The 21,068-nt window shown below is 39.8% G+C and overlaps 1 protein-coding gene across 1 annotated transcript in view; it reads right to left on the reverse strand.

The window, feature by feature from the left end:
* LOC130833992 (WD repeat-containing protein 82-like) overlaps positions 1-18,713 on the reverse strand; it is a 133,377-nt gene extending 114,664 nt beyond the window's left edge. Inside the window, 3 exon segments of the mRNA XM_057704115.1 lie at positions 16,196-16,416; positions 18,457-18,517; positions 18,615-18,713. Coding sequence (XP_057560098.1) covers positions 16,196-16,416; positions 18,457-18,517; positions 18,615-18,713 — 381 coding nt within the window.
* Between the last annotated feature and the right edge of the window lie 2,355 nt (positions 18,714-21,068).

Here is a 21,068-nt window from a genome sequence, read left to right on the forward strand (position 1 = left end):
TTGCGGTGCGCAGGCTCTTCTTTGAGGTGTGTGGGCTTCTCTCTAGTTGTGGCGTGCAGGCTCAGTTAGTTGCAGCACACAGGCTCTCTAGTTGTGGCAGGTGTGTTCTAGAGCACTTGGGCTCAGTAGTTGCGGTGTGCAGGCTTAGTTACCCTGGAGCATGTGGGATCTTAGTTCCCCGACCAGGGATCCAACCCAGCTCCCTGCATTGGAAGGCGGATTCTTAACCACTGGACCACCAAAGAAGTCCCTGTATAAACTTTAGAATTTGCCTCTTAAAATTTTTTTTTCTTAGAATGGGGGTGGGTTTTGTAGATTAATTTAGAAAGAATTTTAAGTTTTGCGATGTTGTCATCCTATCTAGCCTATGCCTTTACATTTATTCAAATCTTCTTTTGTTTCCACTGATAGTGAGTTAAAAGTTTCCTTTGCTTATTGCGCATTTTCTGATAGATATTCCCAGGAATTCAGTCTTTCTTGTTACTACTGTACATAGATCTTTTTGAACTGCTTGTTGTTTATATGTATGAAAATGAGTGATTTCTGAATATTAATTTCATACTAATCCACCTGAACTGTTTTATAATCTGTAAAATTTTGTGTTTTCCTCTTAGATTTTCTGGATATATAGTCATATGACCTGCAAATAATTTATAAATTTACCACTTCCTTTCCCTCAAAAGTATTTTTTTTCTTTTTTGAAAAGTTTACTACTATATAATAACAAAGCTTGGCAATATTTTTGAGATATAATTAAAATAAAATAAAATTTTTTATTTTAAAGTCCATAAGTTAGTGATTTTTAGGATATTCACAAAATTATACAACTATCACCACTATCTAATTCCAGAAGATTTTTGTCACCCCAAAATAAACCCCATAGCAATTAACAGTCATTTCCCATTCCTCCCTCCCTCTAACCTCTGGCAACTGCTAATCTACTTTCTGTCTCTATAATTTAGCCTATTCTGAACATTTCATATAAATGGAATCATAAAATACGTGGCTGTTTGGCTTTTTTCACTTAACATAATATTTTCAAGGCTCATCCACATTCTAGCAAGGTTCATTACTTTTTAAAAATTAATTAATTAATTAAATTTTTGGCTGTGTTGGGTCTTTGTTGCTGGGTGCAGGCTTTCTCTAGTTGTGGTGAGTGGGGATGGGGGGCTACTCTTTGTTGTGAGTTCAAGGGCTTCTCATTGCGATGGCTTCTCTTTGTTGTGGAGCACGGGCTCTAAATGCGCAGGCTTCAGTAGTTGTGGCACCTGGGCTCAGTAGTTGTGGTGCACAGGCTTAGTTGCTCCTCAGCATGTGGGATCTTCCCAGACCAAGGCTCTAACCCATGTCCCCTGCATTGGCAGGTGGATTCTTAACCTGTGCTACCAGGGAAGTACAAGTTGGGTTGTCTTTTATTGTTAGGTTGTTAGAGTTCTTTATATATTCAAGATACTAATCCCTTATCATCAGGTATATGACTTGGAAATACTTTATCACATTCTGTAGGTTGTCTTTAGTTTCTGGATAGTGTCTTTTGAAGCACAAAAAAAGTCCAATCTATTTTTTTTCTTTTGTTGCTTATGCTTCTGGTGTCATATCTAAGAAACCACTTCTTAATGCAAGGTCACAAAGATTTATATCTATGTTTTCTTATGAGTCTATATATATATATATACACATATATATATATATATTTTTTGACCGTGCCACTTGGCTTGTGGGATCTTAGTTCCTTCTCCAGGGATTGAATCCAGGCCCATGGCAGTGAAAGCAGCAAATCTTAACCACTGGACACCAGAGAATTCCCAAGAATTTTATAATTTTATCTCATATTTAGGTTTTGATCCATTTTGAGTTAATTTTTATATATATGTGTGGTACTTGGGTTCCAAATTCGTTCTTTTGTATGTAGATAATCCAGCTGTCCCAGAATCATTTGCTAAAGACTATTCTTTCCCCTACTGAATTGTCTTGACACCTTTATTGAAAGTGAATTGATCATAAGTATATGGTTTATTTATCAATTCATTCCATTTATTCCAGTACCACACAGTCTAGTGACTGTAGCTTTGAAATAAGTTTTGAAATGGGGAAGTGTGAGTCCTCCAACTTTTAACATCTTTTCCAAGATTGTTTTGGTCATCCCCTGCAATTCTATTCATATATAAGGACCAGATTTTCCATTTCTGCAAAAAAGGGCTATTTGGAATTTTGGTAGATTAATTTGGGTGAATATCATAAATATTATGTCTTCCAATCCATGAATACAGATATCTTTTCAATTTCAAGTTTTCTTTAATTTCTTTCACTGGTGTTTTGTTTTTTGAGCCATCCACTTTTTTTGTTAAATTTAGGTATCTTATTCTTTCTGATGTTATTATAAATGCAATTGTTTTCTTAGTTTCATTCTTGGATTGTTATTACTACTGCATAGAAATACAACTATTTTTGTATATTGATATTATATCTCTGTAACATTGCTGAATTCATTTATAAGCCCTAATGGATTTCTAGATTCTTTAGAATCTTCTTTAAGTAAGATTGTTATCTGCAAAAAGAGATAATTTTACTAATTCTTTCCTAATCCAGATGTCATTTATTTCATTTTCTTGCCTAATTGCCCTGGCTAGAACCTTAAGTACAATGTTGAATAGAAGTAACAAGAGCAGGTATCCTGTGTCCAGTATTTTTATACTTCCGATTTTTCCTCAAATTATAAAGATAATTGCATTAGCTAGAAAATGTTAGTGGAAATAGTAGTCATCATTTTTTTAAACTTTTGTTAATGAGAGTGCCTCTGATATTTTCCTATTGAACAGAAGCTGGCTTGGGGTTTAAAATAGACTCATGTTAAGGAAGTATCCTATATTCTTATTCTTTTAATGACATTTTTTATTCAAAAGTAGATGCTAGATGTTTTTATCAAATTCTTTTCAAAGTCTATAGAATTGATCTTTCTCAGATCTATTCATAAAATACATGTCCTACTATTTAATCATCCTTGTACTCCTGAAATAAGCCCCATTTTGTCATATTATTCAAGATACTGCAGGATTCCTTTTCCTAATATTTTATTTAGTATTATTTCATCAGTATTTACAAGTGATTTTTTCCCCTAGAGTCTTTGTCAGATTTAGTATTGAAATTGTTCTTGCTTTGTATAACAAATTTGGAAGGTTTCTTTCTTTATGTGATGGGATAGCTTAAATAATTTTGGCATTATGCGTTCCTGAAAGGTGCAGCATAACCACCTGTGAAAAGCGTCTGGTACTTTTTTTGTGCTTTCTTTTATGCTAATTAATTTGTTTAGACTTTCTTTTGAGATGAGTTTTGGTAAATGATATTTTATTTTAAAAGAATCCATTTTATCTAGAATTTCCAAATTTTTGCACCAACTATATTTTTGCTTTTTTTCTTGATTAATTTAGCCAAAAGTTAACTTTTTCAAGCAACCAGCTCCTGGGTTATTTAATTCTACCACTTTGTTTGTTTTCTAATTAAGTAGTTTCTACTTTTATCTTTTTAATCTCTTCTTTCTGTTTTCTTAGATTAATTTTGCTGATCTTTGTTTAACTTCATTTGGATACTTCATTTGTTTTCATTCTTTCTTATTAGTTGATATAGTGAAATTTTCCAGCTACTTTGTGATTTATTCACCTGTGAATAAGACCTAGTTAGGAATATTTGTAGAGCCAGATTCTAGGATATGTTTGTGTCAGCATAACTTGGAATATATGCAATTCATATCTGCTTAAAAACCAAAATCATTTAAGCAGGCACTGATAGCCAATGAAAAGGCTGGTCAAACTTAGCGCTTGGCATAACTTTAGCCTGTTAAAAAAAGGTTAGGCCCTGAACTTTATGCAAACTTTATGCACTGTAATTTGTTTGTTCCATCTTGTTTGCTGCATCTAAGACCCAAACTCCACCCCATGTGCCTAACCACTGACTAACATTTCCTGCCTTGATCTTCCTGTTTTTGCAATATTTGACATAGTGTGTTAAGTTCAGGACTTTCCTTACCAATTTTAACATACCACTTCCTCTTTCCACAGCCACCTGTCCCATGGCCTCTGCATATAAAGCTATGTTTTGGCACTCCTTCTCAGAGATGTTTCTGGCCTCAGTTTTGAGTATCTCCCTATTGCAATAGTCTCCCTTAATGAAGTGTTGCCTTGCTAATGTCCAGACTTACAGTTTTGCTTTGATACCAGAAGAGTTTGAAAGACACTTTGATTCCTAGAATTACACTGACTTTTTTCTAAATTGAAGTATAGTTGGTTTACAATATTATATTAGTTTCAGGTGTACAGCATAGTGATTCAGCATTTTTCAAGATTATATTCCATTAAAAGTTATTACAAGATAATGGCTATAATTCCCTGTGCTATACAATATATTCTTGTTCTTATAGTTTTATACATAGGAGTTTGTACCTCTTAATACCCTCCCCCCTTCCTTCTCCCCTTTGGTAACCATTGTTTTTATTTATTTATTTATTTATTTATTTATTTATTTATTTATTTATTGGCTGTATTGGGTCTTTGTTGCTGTGTGTGGGCTTTCTCTGGTTGTGGCGAGTGGGAACTACTCTTCGTTGTGCTGCATGGGTGTCTCATTGTGGTGGCTTCTCTTGTTGCGGAGCAGGGGTTGTAGGAGCACGGGCTTCAGTAGTAGTAGCTCACAGGCTCTAGAGCACAGGCTCAGCAACTGTGGTGCACAGGCCTAGTTGCTCCGCAGCATGCGAGGTCTTCCCGGAACAGGGATCGAACCCGTGTCCCCTGCATTGGCAGGCGGATTCTCAACCACTGTGCTACCAGGGAAGTCCTAGTTTTGTTTCTATATCTGTGAGTCTATTTCTGTTTTATATATATGTATATATATTTGTATTTTTTTTTAGATTCTACATATACGTGATATCACATAGTATTTGTCTTTCTCTGACTTATTTCACTTAACATAATACCCTCCAAGTCCATCTATATTGCAAATGGCAAAACTTCATTCTTTTTTATGGCTGAGTAATATTCCATTGTATATATGTATACATAGTGTGTCTTAATCCAGTCGTCTATTGATGGGCATTTGGTTTGCTTCCATATCCTGGCTATTGTAAATAGTGCTTCTATGAACAATGAGGTGCATATATTTTTTCAAATTAATGCTTTCATATATTTGCATATGGTATTTCTATTTTTAATTAGATCATTTGTTTGTTTTGGCTGTGCCACAGGCTTGTGGGATCCTAGTTCCCCAACCAGGAGCTGAGCCCAGGCCCTGGCAATGGAAGTGCTGAGTCCTAACCACTGGACTCCCAGGAAATTCCCTATTTTTAGTTTTCTGAGGAAGCTTCATACTGTTTTCCATAGTGACTGTACCAATTGCATTCCTACCATGTAAAAGAGTTCCCTTTTTGTCATATCCTCTCCAACATTTGTTATTTGTAGACTTTTTGATGATAGCCATTTTCACAGGTGCGAAATGTTACCTCTGTTTTTTGATATGCATTTCTCTAATAATTAGCAGGTTGAGCATCTTTTCACGTGCCTGCTGGTCATCTGTCTGTCTTCTTTGGGAAACAATAGCTATTTAGTTCTTCTACTCACCGCTTGATCAGGTTGTTTGGTTTCTTGATATTGAGTAGTGTGAGCTGTTTATGTGTTTTGAATATTAACCCCTTATCAGTCATATCATTTGCAAATATTTTCTCCCATTCCATAGGTTGTCTTTTTGATATGTCAGTGGTTTCCTTTGCTGTTGCAAAAGCTTTTAAGTTTATTTAGGCCCCATTTGTTTATTTTTGCTCTTTATTTCTCTTGCCTTAGAAGACAGATCCTCTGTTGACTTGGATCATAATTTTGCTGCTAGTGATTTCTGCATTAACTTGTATGTTTATATATGTAGTAGGTTTTAGGAATCCCCTACTACCATCCCTAGCTATTCTGAACAAATCCAGGTCAATATATCTGCTACTATGGCATATGATAAAAGTATTTAAAATATAATGTTTCCTTTGAATACTGCATTAGCAATATCACATATATTCTGATATGTAATGTTTTCATTATTATTATTTTCTAAATAGTAGTAATTCTTTATGGATTTTTCTCTTGGGGCCAAGAGTTATTTAACTTAAGATATTTTACTTCCAAATGGGTAGAGTCTTTTGTTTCCTTGTTATGCTATTGCCTTCTAATTTTATTGCATTGCTACTAGATAGAGTTGTCTGTACTGTTTTATCTTTTTGGAATTTATTGAGGTTTTCTTTATACTTGGGAATATAAATAGGAGGTATATTCTCTATTTTCAGAATCACAGAATTTGATATTTATCAATTAGTTCTACTTTATTATGTTATTTGAGTCCACTATATCCTTTTTTTTATTTTTTATTTTATTTTTTCCTTCTTTTTTTAAATATGCTTTATCTATCATGGACTGAGGGGATGAATTAAAGTATCCTGCCACTAATGTTTTTGTTCACTTCTCTGTGTAGACCTTAACTTTTGCTTCAAGGGCTATGCTTATATAGATGCTATGTTATATGTACATGGATATCTGTAAATGTTCTCTCTCTAAATGGCCCTTTAGCATATGAAATGCCCTTCTTTTTCTTGTTTAATGCTTTTTGTGCCAAACTCAGTCATATTTGAAATGAGAATCATGATAACTTTTGCTTGCATTAGCCTATTCAGGTTTCCCCATTTATCATTTTTTTCCTTTTAATTTTCTATACTTTTGATGGATTTAAGTTTCTCTTCCTTTACAGTGTTGAATTATTTTTGTTTTGTATCCAATCTGACTTTTCTCTTTTTACTGGATAAGTTTAACTCATTTATAATTATTATAATTATTGATACGAAATATGTTTAGTCATGGTTATGTCATGTTATTTAATTTTATGATTCATGTTTTCAAGGTTAAAAAACATTTCCTGTGTGAGAATTTGCATGGTTTTATGTGCATGTCTTTTGATGAATGTTTATATTTTTATGAAATGTCTGATCTCTTTCTTTAAACATTTATAAATGCCCTATGCTGAACCATAATTAAATCAGTAGCTTTCCTCTTCCTTCTTTCCTTTCTCTCCACAACTTCCCAATCTTAATTAGTTATATTATCTTTCTGTTTAGTAACAATGATCCCCACGTTTGTTTTCATTTTAGTTTTATTTATCTGTAGTCCTTATGCTATCTACCTTATTCTTTCTAGTCATCTCTTTGATAAAATGTCCACTGGCAGATTGTTCAAATGAGTTTGTGGAAACAATACCCCTAAAATCTTGTGTTTTCAAAATGATTTGCCTTTATATCTAAACAACAGTTTGACTGGATATTGAATTTCTTGGTCACACCTCTTTCCTTGAATATTTTATCTGTATTGCTATATCTACAATGTCTTCTAGGAATGAATGCTGTGATTAAATACAGAGTCAGCCTAAGTTTTCCTCATTATATGTAATTTATTTCTTTAACTTTCAAAGAATATTTTTGAAATCTAATAGTTTTATGAGGACATATATTAGTGTTGACCATGTGAGATCATTTTTTAAAATTAATATATGTCTTTTTACATTTTCAGACTCGTTTCCTTTTATTTCTGCAGTTTTTTCTTGAATTATTTTTCTCCTGTTCCATTATTTTTTCCTTCTTTGCTTTCAAGATCTGGATTTATGTTTTTCATCAGTTCTGGCAAATTCACAGCCATTATCTCTTTATATATTACCTCTATTCCTTTCTCATTTTTCTTTCTATTTGGAACTCTATCAAATCATTAGATCTTATCATTCTATCTTCCATGTCCTTTAATCTTTTTTTCATATTTTCCATTTTTGTTGTTGTTGTTGTTTCTCTTTCCTGCAATTCTTAAGATATATTTTTTGGGCTTCCCTGGTAGCACAGTGGTTGAGAATCCAATTGCCAATGCAGGGGGCACAGGTTCGAGACCTGTTCTGGGAAGACCCCACAGGCCATGCAGCAACTAAGCCCATGAGGCACAACTACTAAGCCCATGTTCTGCAACTGCTGAAGCCCTTGCACCTGAGCCTGTGCTCCACAACAAGAGAAGCCACCACAATGACAATGAGAAGCCTGTGCACTGTAACGAAGTGTAGCCCCTGCTCTCCACAACTAGAGAAAGCCTGCCCACAGCAACGAAGACCCAAAACAGCCAATAAATAAATAAATAAATAAATAAATTTATATTAAAAAAAAGATATATCTTTGGTTCACAAATTCTCACTTGAGTTATCTAATCTAGTTAATCTCTCCAGTGAGGCTGTTTGCTGCCAACAATTATATTTTTTATTTCTGATTTCTTTTGGAATTTTTCCAAAATATTTCTTTCATTCCTGAGTGTTTCTAGTTGAATGTTCACTTTTTTCTAAAATGGCATCTCAGCATTTCTTATTTATTTCTTATTTATTTATTTGTTTATTTTTGTCTGTGTTGGGTCTTCGTTGCTGCACTTGGGCTTTCTCTAGCTGCAGCTGGCAGGGCTACTCTTTGTTTTGGTGCACTGGCTTTTCATTGCAGTGGTTTCCCTTGTTACAGAGCATGGGCTCTAGGCACATGGGCTTAAGTAGTTGCTGCATGTAGGCTCAGTAGTTGTGGCACATGGGCTTATTTGCTTCGTGGCATGTGGGATCTTCCTGGACCAGGGATCGAACCCATGTCCCCTGCATTAGCAGGCAGATTCCTAACCACTGCACCACCAGGGAAGTCCCCTGAATGTTCACTTTTTAAATTGCATGCTTTATTTAAAACACTCCCCATATATGTGTTTTATGTTATATGTGTGTAATTATAACTCCAATATTTGAAACCTTTTGGAAATTGAAATCTGTTGTTTCTTGGTTTTGCTGAATCTCACTCATGGTTACTGCTTTCTTGCATGTTTGGTAGTCCTGTGTGTGAGTTCATTGCTTAATCATAATATATGTGAGTCCCCTGAACCAAACTTGGAGAGCTCTTCTCCAGACAAGTTTTGTTTCTGTTTCTGTCAGTAACCAAGACCACTCAATCCTTCTTGGAGTTTTGGCTTAGAGTGTTCCACGTCCAATTTGTCCATACAGCTGCCATTCCAAGGTTTGGTACCCACAACAACTGTGTTGCTATAGGAATACTTCCTCAGGCCAACACTGTACTTTCTGGCTTCCTGCCCACCCAGGCAACTTCCTGCTACTGGCTCTTTACTGTTTTTCAAGCCATCTGGAATTTGACTTATGACCCAGTATTTTGTGTGTGAGTTTGTTTGTGTGTTTGTATCTCCCCAGCCAATAAAGATAGGCTATTACAGGGATGTTTACAACGTAAAGTCTCTCTTCTGCCTAACTGTCACAGATGCAGACTGTTTTCAGCAAATACAACTTGTCTGTGTGGTACATGTGTTGCTACACTTTCTCTGCTTCTTGGAACTGTATGGGGTCTGGAGAAGTGCCTGCAACCAGCCTGTGAGTCCCATTCTGTCTCTGAAATGAAAGATTTAGGCTCTAACAAGAGATTTAAGTTATGTCCTTAACCTTCAAGCAGTATATTTTGCTACTTAATCCTAACCCTGACCCTTATCCAATCCCAAAACCCTAAATCTAACAAGATCTTTCTAAAGTATGCACTCTCAACATCCTCCCATATTCAGCCCTTCTGCTTGTTTGTAATTTAGGGATTTGTCTCCTAATTTCTTCTTCTCATTCTGCTTGTCACTTCTGAGTGATGCTCCCCCTAAAAGGAAAAATTCTGTCAAACCTTAAGTCCCACTACATCTTTAGTGATAATTTCATTTTTGAAGGTATAAGATGCACTTTAAAAACAGTGTTTGGCAGTTTGTCTCCACTAACATTCAATTACCAGGTGCAACTTATCTTGGTTTAAAATATTTTCACAACACTAACTTTTCATGTGGTTACTATTGTGTGGCCTTATATCTTCAGTGTTTAAAAAAAATGTTATCAAGGACTTTGAAAGTGTTTTACTAAAGCAAAAACATAATGATGAAAATAGTAATGTAAACAAAGTTCAGAATGTCATAAATGTAAAAAAATGAACAGGACTTCCATTTTTAGGTAAATGAAGTGACGAATGTGATAATTTCACAGAAACAAGTGAAAAAGAGAAATATAAACACAAGTATGAGAGTGGATGTCTAAAATCACAATCCAGCTATTTTTTTCTCACTGTGTTATCTTCCAAGAAACGTGGTCAAGTTTTGGCATGAAGTTAATGCTTTCATTTCAATTTCTAACAAAACACTGTGGCTTCTGGTAACCCAATTAAATTTTTCATTACTAAAACAAAAAATATGGTATAAAATTAAATAATTATTTTGCTGAAGTCAGAAAGAGGCCAAAACTGCAGATATTTTATTCAAAATTCCACTCCTTATCCACTAAAACTGATAGTTCTTATTGTTGTTAAAAAGTTTGTAAAAAATTAGCTCTAAAGTTATTGAAAATACCCTCAGAGAGAAAGCAAAACAAGGTATTGGCAAAATTCCACTGTGAAATTATTTATCATTGTGTAATATCAATGCCATTCAATGTGAAAGAGGAATTATAGTTCTGTGTGTATGCTAGCAAGCACAGTAAAACCTTGGTTTGCAAGCATAATTTGTTCTGGAAACATGCTTGTAATCCAAAGCACTTGTATATCAAAGCGAATTTCCCCATAAGAAATAATGGAAACTCAGATGATTCATTCCACAACCCCAAAATATTCATATAAAAATGATTGCAATACAGTAATATAATACAAAATAATAAAGAAAATACAAAATATAAAGAAAAATAAGCAAATTAACCTGCACTTACCTTTTAAAACCTTCGTGGCTGGTGTGAGGGAGACAAGAGAGACGAGGGGTGCTGTGTAGTACAACTTTCACTATCACTCATGGAATCACTGCTATCTATTGGCTCAATGGAATCTTTTTCTTTTTGTGCAGCTTTAACAAGGAATCTATCCAATGACACTTTCTTTTGCCTCCTTTTGAGGATTTTGCAGAAATGTGACATTGCATTGTCGTTAAACTGCTACAGCCTTATTTGGGTGGTGCTTTTCTACAAAATTTAGCACTGTTTCCCACATTTTACACATCTCCCTAATCTCAATTGAAGTGAGGGATTCCTCCGCCTTTTTCTCCTCCTCTGCAGACGAGATCTCCTCCGTAACCTTTTGCTGTTGCTCTCGATGCAGATCCATCAGTTCGTCGTTGGTCAGCTCCATTGGCTCAGTTGTGATCATGTGACATTCGGCATCACCTACTACTCGTATTGCAAGACATCGCTCATTTATCAAGTTAAAATTTATTAGGAATGTTTGCTCGTCTTGCAGAACACTCGCATAACAAGTTACTTGCAATCCAAGGTTTTACTGTATTCTGTTTAGAGTTGGATGAAGCCACTAACCACTGAAAAATGAATCAGTTCTTGGCATATATGTGGTATATGAAGGAGGAGTGCTGAAGTAATTTTCCTCCTGCTCATTACTAAAATCCAATGCTTCAGGAGAAAATATGTTTTATTTACATTATCACTATTTTGTAGGCCATAACATTGACTGGAAAGAGTATGCTGGATTCAGTTCTGATGCTACACCAGCTAATTACATGTAACAATGAAGGGTGTACTTTAACACCAGTATGTGCATTGCTTTATAAAGAAGAATGGATGGTCAATAATACGCCTCCTCATCTTATCTGAAAGAAACTGTAAAAAATGTGAGTAAACCAAAGGTTGGCCACTTGTTCAACTCCCCGGTGTGTCGTGTAAAGCTAATCAGGCTTTTATCTGTATCACTAAAGAAATATTTCTTATCAAAGCTGCCAAGCATCTTTATCTTGTCAAATCTAAAGACTAGTTCTCTGTCCAAATCATAGTTGATCTCCTAGCAGTATTTGACCATTGCTTTCTCTTTGAAACATTTTTCTTACTATGACCCCCTTTTTTTAAATGCCACATTTTTTTTTTAATCTAAACCACAGTCTCCAAAACTCTCCATCACTGGCTGTTCCTTTCTCAGTCTCCTTTCTAGTATCTACCTCTTTCTCTACCCATCTTCTAAATATTATTAGCACACTCTAGAGCTAGACCCATGATATTCCTCTTCTTTGTCTATGCTCTTTCCCTATATGATCTCAACCAGTCCCATGACTTTATGAAAATTATTAATTTTCTAATTGTGTTCTTTATCTTTTGTCATATTGATTTGTAGGAGCACTTTTAATACTCTAGATACTAGTCTTTTTTTTTTTCCTTTGTAAAAACTTTGTTTTCTAAGACACATGAAATATTTAAAATAACAATTGCTTCAAATCAGATTGTGTTTAATTGTTATTGATCTCTCTGCTCTATCTAAATAGTCAACTCAGAGCCTGCCCTTCAGATGTTTATCAAAGTACACATTTCTCCTGGAAACTCCATAACACATGAAAGTTTTTTTTTTTAAAGAAAGTCATTATTTTTCAATCTCTCATAAAATAACCGACTAAGGTGAAAATCAGTGGATGTTAAAAAAAATGGGTAAATTGTTGATAGGAAGCTTTATAATGAAGGGATCAAGCTTTCACTGCTGGAACACACTGCTGTCCATCAAAATGGGATAAATGGACATTATGCCCATCCTGATATGGTAGGTTGTGAAGTACATAGTACCATCTATGAAGTATCTGTTTGTTTTTTTTTTAAATAATGTTTTTTTGGTTGCTTGTTTTTTTTGTTTGTTTCTTTTTTAAAATTTATTTATTTATTTATTTATTTAATTGGCTGTGTTGGGTCTTTTTTTGCTGTGCACGGGCTTTCTTTAGTTGCAGTGAGTGGGGGCTACTCTTCATTGTGGTGCGCAGGCTCCTCATTGCCATGGCTTCTCTTGTTGTGGAGCACGGGCTTTAGGCGCTTGGGCTTCAGTAGTTGCAGCATATGGGCTCAATAGTTGTGGCACATGGGCTTAGTTGCTCCACGGCCTGTGGGGTCTTCCTGGAGCAGGGATTGAACCCACGTCCCCTGCATTGGCAGGCGGATTCTTAACCACTGTGCCACCTAGGAATCCCTATGAAGTATTCTTGACAAAAAGACCTTATCAAGGGGTTAGATCTAATTTCCAACACACAGGACATTTAGAAGCTAAAGAAACAAGTTAAACCACACCATGAAGAAGCATCCATCCAAATCCTTTTGTTGAACGTCCCACAGCACAACTCACCAGTTTCTTCAACAAAATCAAGGGCATAAATGAGAAGGGGAGAGAAAGGAGGGACATTGTTCTGGATTAAAAATACTCGAGAGACATAATCCCCAAATGCATTATGCGGCCATTGTTTGGGAACAAACTAACTATAAAAAATATATATATTTTGTAGACAATCAGAGAAACTTAAATAAGAAATGGGTATTAGATTACATTAAGGAATTATTTCTTATTAGTTATTTAAGAAAAATCATTATTTTTAAGGTGGATATTGGATTATTTAGGGATGAAGTGATATCATGCCTGAGTTTTGCTTTAAAATATTCTAGCCAAAAAAAAAGGGGGGGGGGGACTTGTTGAAAAAGGGTTGTTAAAAGTGAATGAAGAGTACGTTGTAATATTTTTTCTATTTCTGCATAACCTTGAAAATTCCCATAATAAAAAACAAACTTAAACATTAAGTGCCATTCTCCATAAGTCAGAATTGGTTTATAAAGTTTGAGCCTAAATTGTAGTTCTCTCTTCATAGATCCAAAGATCATGATGGACTTCTGTTCTCTGCTTTTCTTGTAGTTGAAACCTTGAGCTAACACCCTCTACCAGACTTCAGGTTTTATGATTACTCCTTCCAATGCTACCCCAGAGATCTAGACACAACAATTGTGGTATTAAGTGGACAATTTGTTTTTCCTTGAACTTCCAGAGAGAATTTTCTCTCCTCATCTTTTTTTTAAATTTTTCATCTCTATTGGAATATAATTGCTTTACAGTACTGTGTTAGTGTCTGCTGTACAACAAAGTGAATCAGCTATATGTATACATATATCCCCATGTCCCCTCCCTCTTGATCCTCCTTCCCACCCTCCCTGTTCCACCCCTTTAGGTCTTCACAAGGCATGAAGCTGATCTCCCTGTGATCTGCAGCAGTTTCCCACTAGCTATGTATTTTACATTTGGGAGTGTATATATGTCAGTGCTACTCTCTCACTACATCCCAGCTTCCCCTCCCCACCCCCACCCCTTTACTCAAGTCTGTTCTCTATGTCTGCATCCCTATTCCTGCCCTACCATTAGGTTCATCAGTATCATTTTTCTAGATTCCATATATATGTGTTAGCATACAGTATTTGTTTTACTTCACTCTGTATGACAGACTCTAGGACCATCTACCTCACTACAAATAACTCAATTTCATTCCTTTTTATGGCCGAGTAATATTCCATTGTATATATGTGCCACATCTTCTTTATCCATTCACCTGTTGATGGACATTAAGGTTGCACTAGTCTTCTTCAGTTATTTATTTTGCAGATGCTCTTCCCAAATTTATGGTCCAAATTAATCTGTTAAAAATGCCTATCAGATCTTGTCATATCCTTGTTTAAAGACTTCCAGTGGCTCTCAATTGCATTTAGCTATACAATCTAAACTTTCATGATCCTCAAGGCCCTATGTGATCTAGTCCCTACTTACCTCTTTACCTTTCTCCTTTCTCCTTAAGTCCAGCAACACTGACCTTCTTTTTGTTCCTTAATTACATGTGTAAGGTAGACTTCAGCTCCTTCTCTTGCTCAACTTTGGATAAGTGCCAGTTCTTGGCAAATGCTCACTTGCACCTCTGCAGGAAGTTAGAAGGGCCCAGCTGCAAGGTGCATAATGCTAGCTCTGATTTAAAAAATGCTTTCTTGCAATTTTGTAAGACCAGAGGAAAAAAAAACAGCAAAAATAATCTCAACAACAAAAGAAGAAGACAGAAAATAACTTGGGTAACGTCTATTGTTAAAGCTCGTATCCAATGGAAAATTCTCAGCTTATGTAGTAGATCAGATGTCACTGATGAGGAGCATTATATAAATCACAGTGGAAGCCATTCAGATGAGGCAGAGTCCCACCTACTACTGGCTGCAGGTCTGTTGGAGGCCACACATGCAGAGTGACTTGAAGACTGCATTCCTGGGAAAGAAACACCAACATGGAATATCACACCTGAAAATACAGGGTATTTCTCTTTTATTAGAAGTTCTGACATTGAGTTCCATACCTCTTGTTAATAAGGTCTTGCTATCAGAATTCTCCACTCAATGTGACCCAATGAATCAAAAATTCTTTTGACTTATACCAAATTTGTCTAGTGTCGAGGCATTTGCATTTACTGTTCTTTTTAAAAACAACAGCTTTGAGATATCATTCATATATCATACAATTCACCCATTTAAAGTCTATAATTTAACAGATTTTAATATGTTCAGAGTTGTGCAACCACGACCTCAGCAATTTTGGAACATTTTCATCACCCCCAAAAGAAATTCTATACCTGTAAGCAGTGCATTTGCTCTTTACGTGTGAAGGCTAGTCTCTGGGTTTCATAACACGGATAACTTCTTGACAAGCCTTAAGTAAAACATAACCATGTCTAGGGAGTTAACCTTACTGCCCCTTTTAATTATTCCTTGACTCTCTGCGGATGACAGTGTTTGTTGCTTACACGAATTCCCTGTCCCTTCCTCTTCTCTTTTAACAGAACCCTGATTTTGCTCAAGTATCAGGTGGCCATATGCTCCAGGGACAGTCAGGCCCATCCCCAACCCAAGAGATAAAGTGCAACCAACCTAAGCCGAAGGTGATGTTTCAATTCCCTTGGCAATCACTGGTTTAGTCATGGTATGTGCTATAATATGAGGGTACTGCTGGGGATTCTTCTAGGCAAATATTTTGTGCTCTTGAAGAGGAAAGTTAGAAACTAACACTCAGCTAAAAATAACTCCGTGCTTGTTTTGCTTTTGTGAAATATGCTTGCTGTGCTCAGAAAAACAGGATGACCTAACAATCCAATGTAACTTTAAGATGTTTTCCTAAAAATGGAATGTTTTGCACCTGCTCTTGTAAGTTTCTGTTTGGAAACTTCCATGCTCTGTAAACATGTGCACTATAAAAGTAAAGTTCACCCTGAGTTCGGGGCCCAGAACTTTGGAGCGTTAGCTCGTCTGAGGCTGCCAGCTTAATAAACTTGAGTTCTCTAACCCTCCGAATGTGGTGCTTGGTTTCTTGATGGACTGATTTGTGCAACATTTCTGGAGGCCCCAGAGAGATTCCAACGACACTGGCCCCTTGAGCTGCCGGACCGGTGGCTCGCTGAGTCGGAGCGAAGGAGCTCTGAGATGAACAAGGAGGCATGCCACCTGATGGTATTCCGGATTCTCTTTCGGACTGGTGCTCTGACTCTCCGGACAGCCGGGCCCCAACTGGACTCATTGGAGGGACGGACCAACTCACCAGGAATGGCCACAGGATCAGGTAAGGCCCCGGGGCACTGAACCCAGTCAGGTCCTGTCTCTGGATGGAAGAGGAGCTTGATCACCTCCTACGGTCTTCAGTAAGAAGACCATCAGTTAGGGATCTTCCCAGAGCGGGGAGGCACCCACTAGTTAGGGACCTTCCTGGGGGGGAGGCACTGTGATAAACTCTGGTGTGAATGTGTGTGTGAGTGAGCACCCTGGTTCATCCTTGTTCCAGGGCGGTTGTGTGGCTCCATGGCCTTTGTGGCTATGGAGTCCGAGTGGGCCCTAACCTGCTGTTCCATGGTGACTTCATATGGCTCAGGGTGGTGTCTGTCTCTGGGTGACCCAGTCCCTCCCTGTGAGTCAGATCCAGGCCAGGAGTTTACACTGGCCTGCCAACATTAAGAGGCACCTAAGTTCCCCATGGGGACGCAGCCAGGTGGGCACCTGAATGGTCTCCTCTTCTGAGGGGGCACCCACCCTTGTGTGTTTTTGCAACACCAACACAGGGCAGGATAGACAGGGGTGGGGGCGGGGGGGAGATGATTACTGATTTGATTTAGCAATTGTGTATATCCAATTGGCCCTTTTGCCCTAGGGCCCTCCGCCAAGATTATTTACTTAAAATTTTAAGGCTCACCCTCCCCTTCCGTTAGCTGACTCTTTGAGCCAACTTATTGAGAAATTAGGTTTTCCCCAAAAGACTTGCCCCATTTGCCAAACAGATCTGTACCTCCCTCCCTCTTGGTCCCCTGGACCAGTCTGTGCAAAGCAGCACACTCTGACATGTTCTTGTATACTTTCGGATTCTCATTACGAGGCTGCCTTCCTCTGTCACCTTTCCTTCATAATCCCGATTCCCCAAGGATTTCAGGCTCTTCACTTAGGCGAGGAGTATGCATACTTGCTCCCTCCACCTGCTCAGTGCCCGCAAGAGGGTCAATCACCCCAGACCCCCTCCAGAGTCCCACCTGAAGTTATTCCTCTGCAAATCCCATTACAAAAACAAAACAAAACAAAACAAACTGCCACCTTTCAGCCCTGTCTCCCTGAGACATTTAACGATCAGGACCATCTTTAAGGAGGCACGTACTCGTGCTGTCTGGGAATACTGGGCTTTCCAGGAGTAGCGACATCAGCACTACCTGGGTTATAAGGCCCTAAGACAAGGCCCTTCCCGTGCGCACCCCTCTCCTCCCTGGTCAAAGAGGTAGATTACACTTGTCAACATGGGGGAAAGTTCCTCTAAGCTGACTGTTTTGGATTGTATGATGAAAAACTTTAAGAAAGGTTTTTCCAGAGACTATGGTGTTAAGATGACCTCAGGAAAGCTCCGCACCCTGTGCGAGTTAGAATGGCCCACCTTTGGGGTGGGATGGCCCACGGAGGGTACTCTAGACCTTCCTGTGGTTAGAGCTGTGTACCAAGTGGTGACAGGGATCCCTGGGCACCCAGACCAGTTTCCATACATAGATTCCTGGTTGTAAATCACTGTTCAGCTGCCTCCTTGGGTTCGGTTCTGTGCAAATAGGCAGGGACAGTATAGTATCCTCGTGGTCCAACTGGCTCCAAGGACAAGCAAAGAAAAGCTGGCAAAGGGTATCCACCAAGCAGACCCTGAAGAAGAGCCCCCGTGCCTCCACCCTATATGCCAGCTGCTCCGCCAGTTCCCGTTCAGCCTCCTCACCCTTTGCCAGACAGCCCTCCACCATCTGTGTCTCCACTGCCTCCAAATCCAGAGCACCCTCCAAGCCTGCGGCGACTTCGCTTGGCCAACCAACCATCTCAAAAGCCCGCAGCCCTGCAGATGCCCTTGTGAGAGGCCCGAGGCCTACCCCAGGTCAATGAGGATGGCTCCGTCCAGCCAGGACGCCCGGTCCTTTATTATCAGCCCTTCAGCACCACTGATCTTCTCAACTGGAAACACCATACCCCGTCCTATTTGGAGAAGCCACAAGCAATGATTGACCTCCTTGAGTCCATTTTTTACACCCACCAACCTACCTGGGACGAATGTCGCCATCTCCTCCTGACTCTCTTCAACACTGAGGAACACTGCCGGATCCTGTCAGAGGCATGGAAATGGCTCCAAGGGCAGCACCAGCTGGTACAGCAGATCCTGCAGCCTGGGCCCTGGGGGCTGCACCGGACGATCAACTCACCTGGGAGTTCAACGCCCCAGACGGGAAGGACTCCCTTGGTAAATACTGGCAAGCCCTGTGGCAGGGACTGAGAGCAGGAGCCAGAAAACCAACCAACATGTCCAAGACAACAGAAGTGCACCAGAAACCAGAGGAATCACCCATGGAGTTCTATGAGAGACTGTGTGAGGTGTTCTGGGTGTATACCCCTTTTGACCCTGAAGCGCTTGAGAACCAATGCATGGTCAATGCTGTGTTCATGGCCCAGTCTCAAGCTGACATCCACCTTAAGCTTCAGAAGCTTGAGGGCTTCGCTGGAATGAATGCCACCCAGATGCTGGAAGTAGCAAACAAGGTGTTTGTGAACAGCGACCAAGAAGCCCAAAAGGTGGCTGACAAGCGTGTGAAGCAGAAGGTGTCCCTGCTGGCCTCCGCACTGGGGAACCCAGGTCCAGTAAAGCAGACTGCTTCCCCGTGGAAAGGGGAAGCCAAGAGGAGACCACCATTACGTCACAACCAGTGCGCTTATTGCAAAGAGACCGGACACTGGAAGAATGAATGTCCCCATCGTAGACGGACAGCTGAAGGGTCAAAGAAGTTCAGTCAACCCAGCCGAGGAAGGTATCAGCCTGAGCCAGCCGCCCAAGACCTTATCGGCCTGACCGGAGTAGGACCGGGATAGGGAGGACCAGGCTCCCTGATCCTGGGCCCCCGGGAGCCTATGGTTGCAATGAAAGTAGGGGGCCAATCAGTGACTTTTATGGTGGATACTGGAGCTGAACACTCTGTGGTAACCACACCTGTGGCTCCCCTCACAGGTCAAACAGCAACTATCATTGGGGCCACAGGGGACAGGGCTGCCGCTCATTCTGCAAGGCCTGCTCATGTCAGCTAGGGGGCCACCTAGTGACTCATGAATTCCTGTACTTACCAGAGGGCCCCATTCCTTTGGTGGGCAGAGACGTGCTGACAAAGCTCGGAACACAGATCACCTTTGTCCCTGGGAAGCCTGCAAGCCTCACCCTGGGGAGCCAACCAGCTCTGATGATGGCTGTGACCGTGCCCAGGGAAGATGAATGGTGTCTCTATTCTTCAGAAAGAGAACAAACAAATCCAACTAGCCTGTTAGAAGAGTTCCCTGCTGTCTGGGCAGAAGAGGGGCCCCCAGGTTTGGCCAAAACCCATGCACCCATCGTGGTGGACCTGAGGCCAGGGTCCACTCCTGTCAGGCAGAGGCAATATCCAGTACCGCGAGAGTCATGTCTGGGAATTCGGGACCACATCCAATGCCTGCGTGACACCGGAATTCTGATCGAGTGTCAGTCTCCCTGGAACACTCCACTCCTTCCAGTCAAGAAGCCTGGAGGGAATGACTATCACCCTGTCCAGGACCTCCGCGCCATCAACAACGCAGTGATCACCATCCATTCAGTGGTCCCGAACCCTTACACCTTCCTGAGCCTCATCCCTGCCCAAGCGAGCTGGTTCACCTGCCTCGATCTCAAGGACGCCTTCTTTTGCCTCCGGCTATCACCAGCCAGCCAGCCAGCCCTTGTCTGCCTTTGAATGGGAAGACCCACACACCAGGAGAAAGACACAGCTGACTTGGACCTGACTGTCACAAGGCTTCAAAACCTCGCCTACCTTGTTTGGTGAAGCACTAGCTGAGGATCTTGCTGTCTTCCCCAGAGAAGCCTTGAATGGCACCCTACTCCAGTATGTAGATGACCTGTTGCTAGCCAGTCCCACCCAAGAGGACTGCTGGAAAGGCACCAAAGCCCTATTGGCCCTACTCTCCACCACGAGGTACAAGGTGTCATGGAAAAAGGCACAGATCTGCAGACAGGAGGTCAAGTACCTTGGGTTTGTCATCTTGAGAGGGCATCAGATGCTCGGACATGAAAGGAAGCAAACCATCTGTTCAATACCTCAGCCAATCACCAAGAAAGAGGTCCATATTGTTCCTCGGGGCTGCCGGATTCTGCCGGATCTGGATACCGGGTTTCTCTGAAACTGCCAAGCTGTTGTACAAGGCCACAGCAGGGTCTGGTAAGGACCCCCTAGAGTGGGGACCTAAACAAGAAAAAGCTTTCAAGGAGATAAAGAGACTCTTAACCAGTTCTCCAGCATTAGGGCTGCCAGATGTGACACGGGACTTTAACCTCTTCGTGCATGAGAAAAATCATACTGCACTGGGGGTCCTCACACAAACAGTTGGGCCATGGCAGTGCCTGGTGGCATATCTGTCCAAATGACTGGATCCTGTGGCCGCAGGATGGCCGCCATGTCTCCAGGCATTAGCTGCTACAGTGGTCCTGGTCAGAGAAGCAGACAAGCTTACACTGGGACAGAATATAAATGTGAAAGTTCCCCATGCTTTTACTACGCTGATGAACAGCCAGGGACATGAATGGCTGACCAACACCAGAATGACTCACTCTCAAGGACGGCTCTGCGAAAACCCACAGGTCTGCC

Source organism: Hippopotamus amphibius, chromosome 12 (genome assembly GCF_030028045.1).
Source record: "Hippopotamus amphibius kiboko isolate mHipAmp2 chromosome 12, mHipAmp2.hap2, whole genome shotgun sequence".
In the NCBI taxonomy this organism is placed as follows: Eukaryota; Metazoa; Chordata; class Mammalia; order Artiodactyla; family Hippopotamidae; genus Hippopotamus; species Hippopotamus amphibius.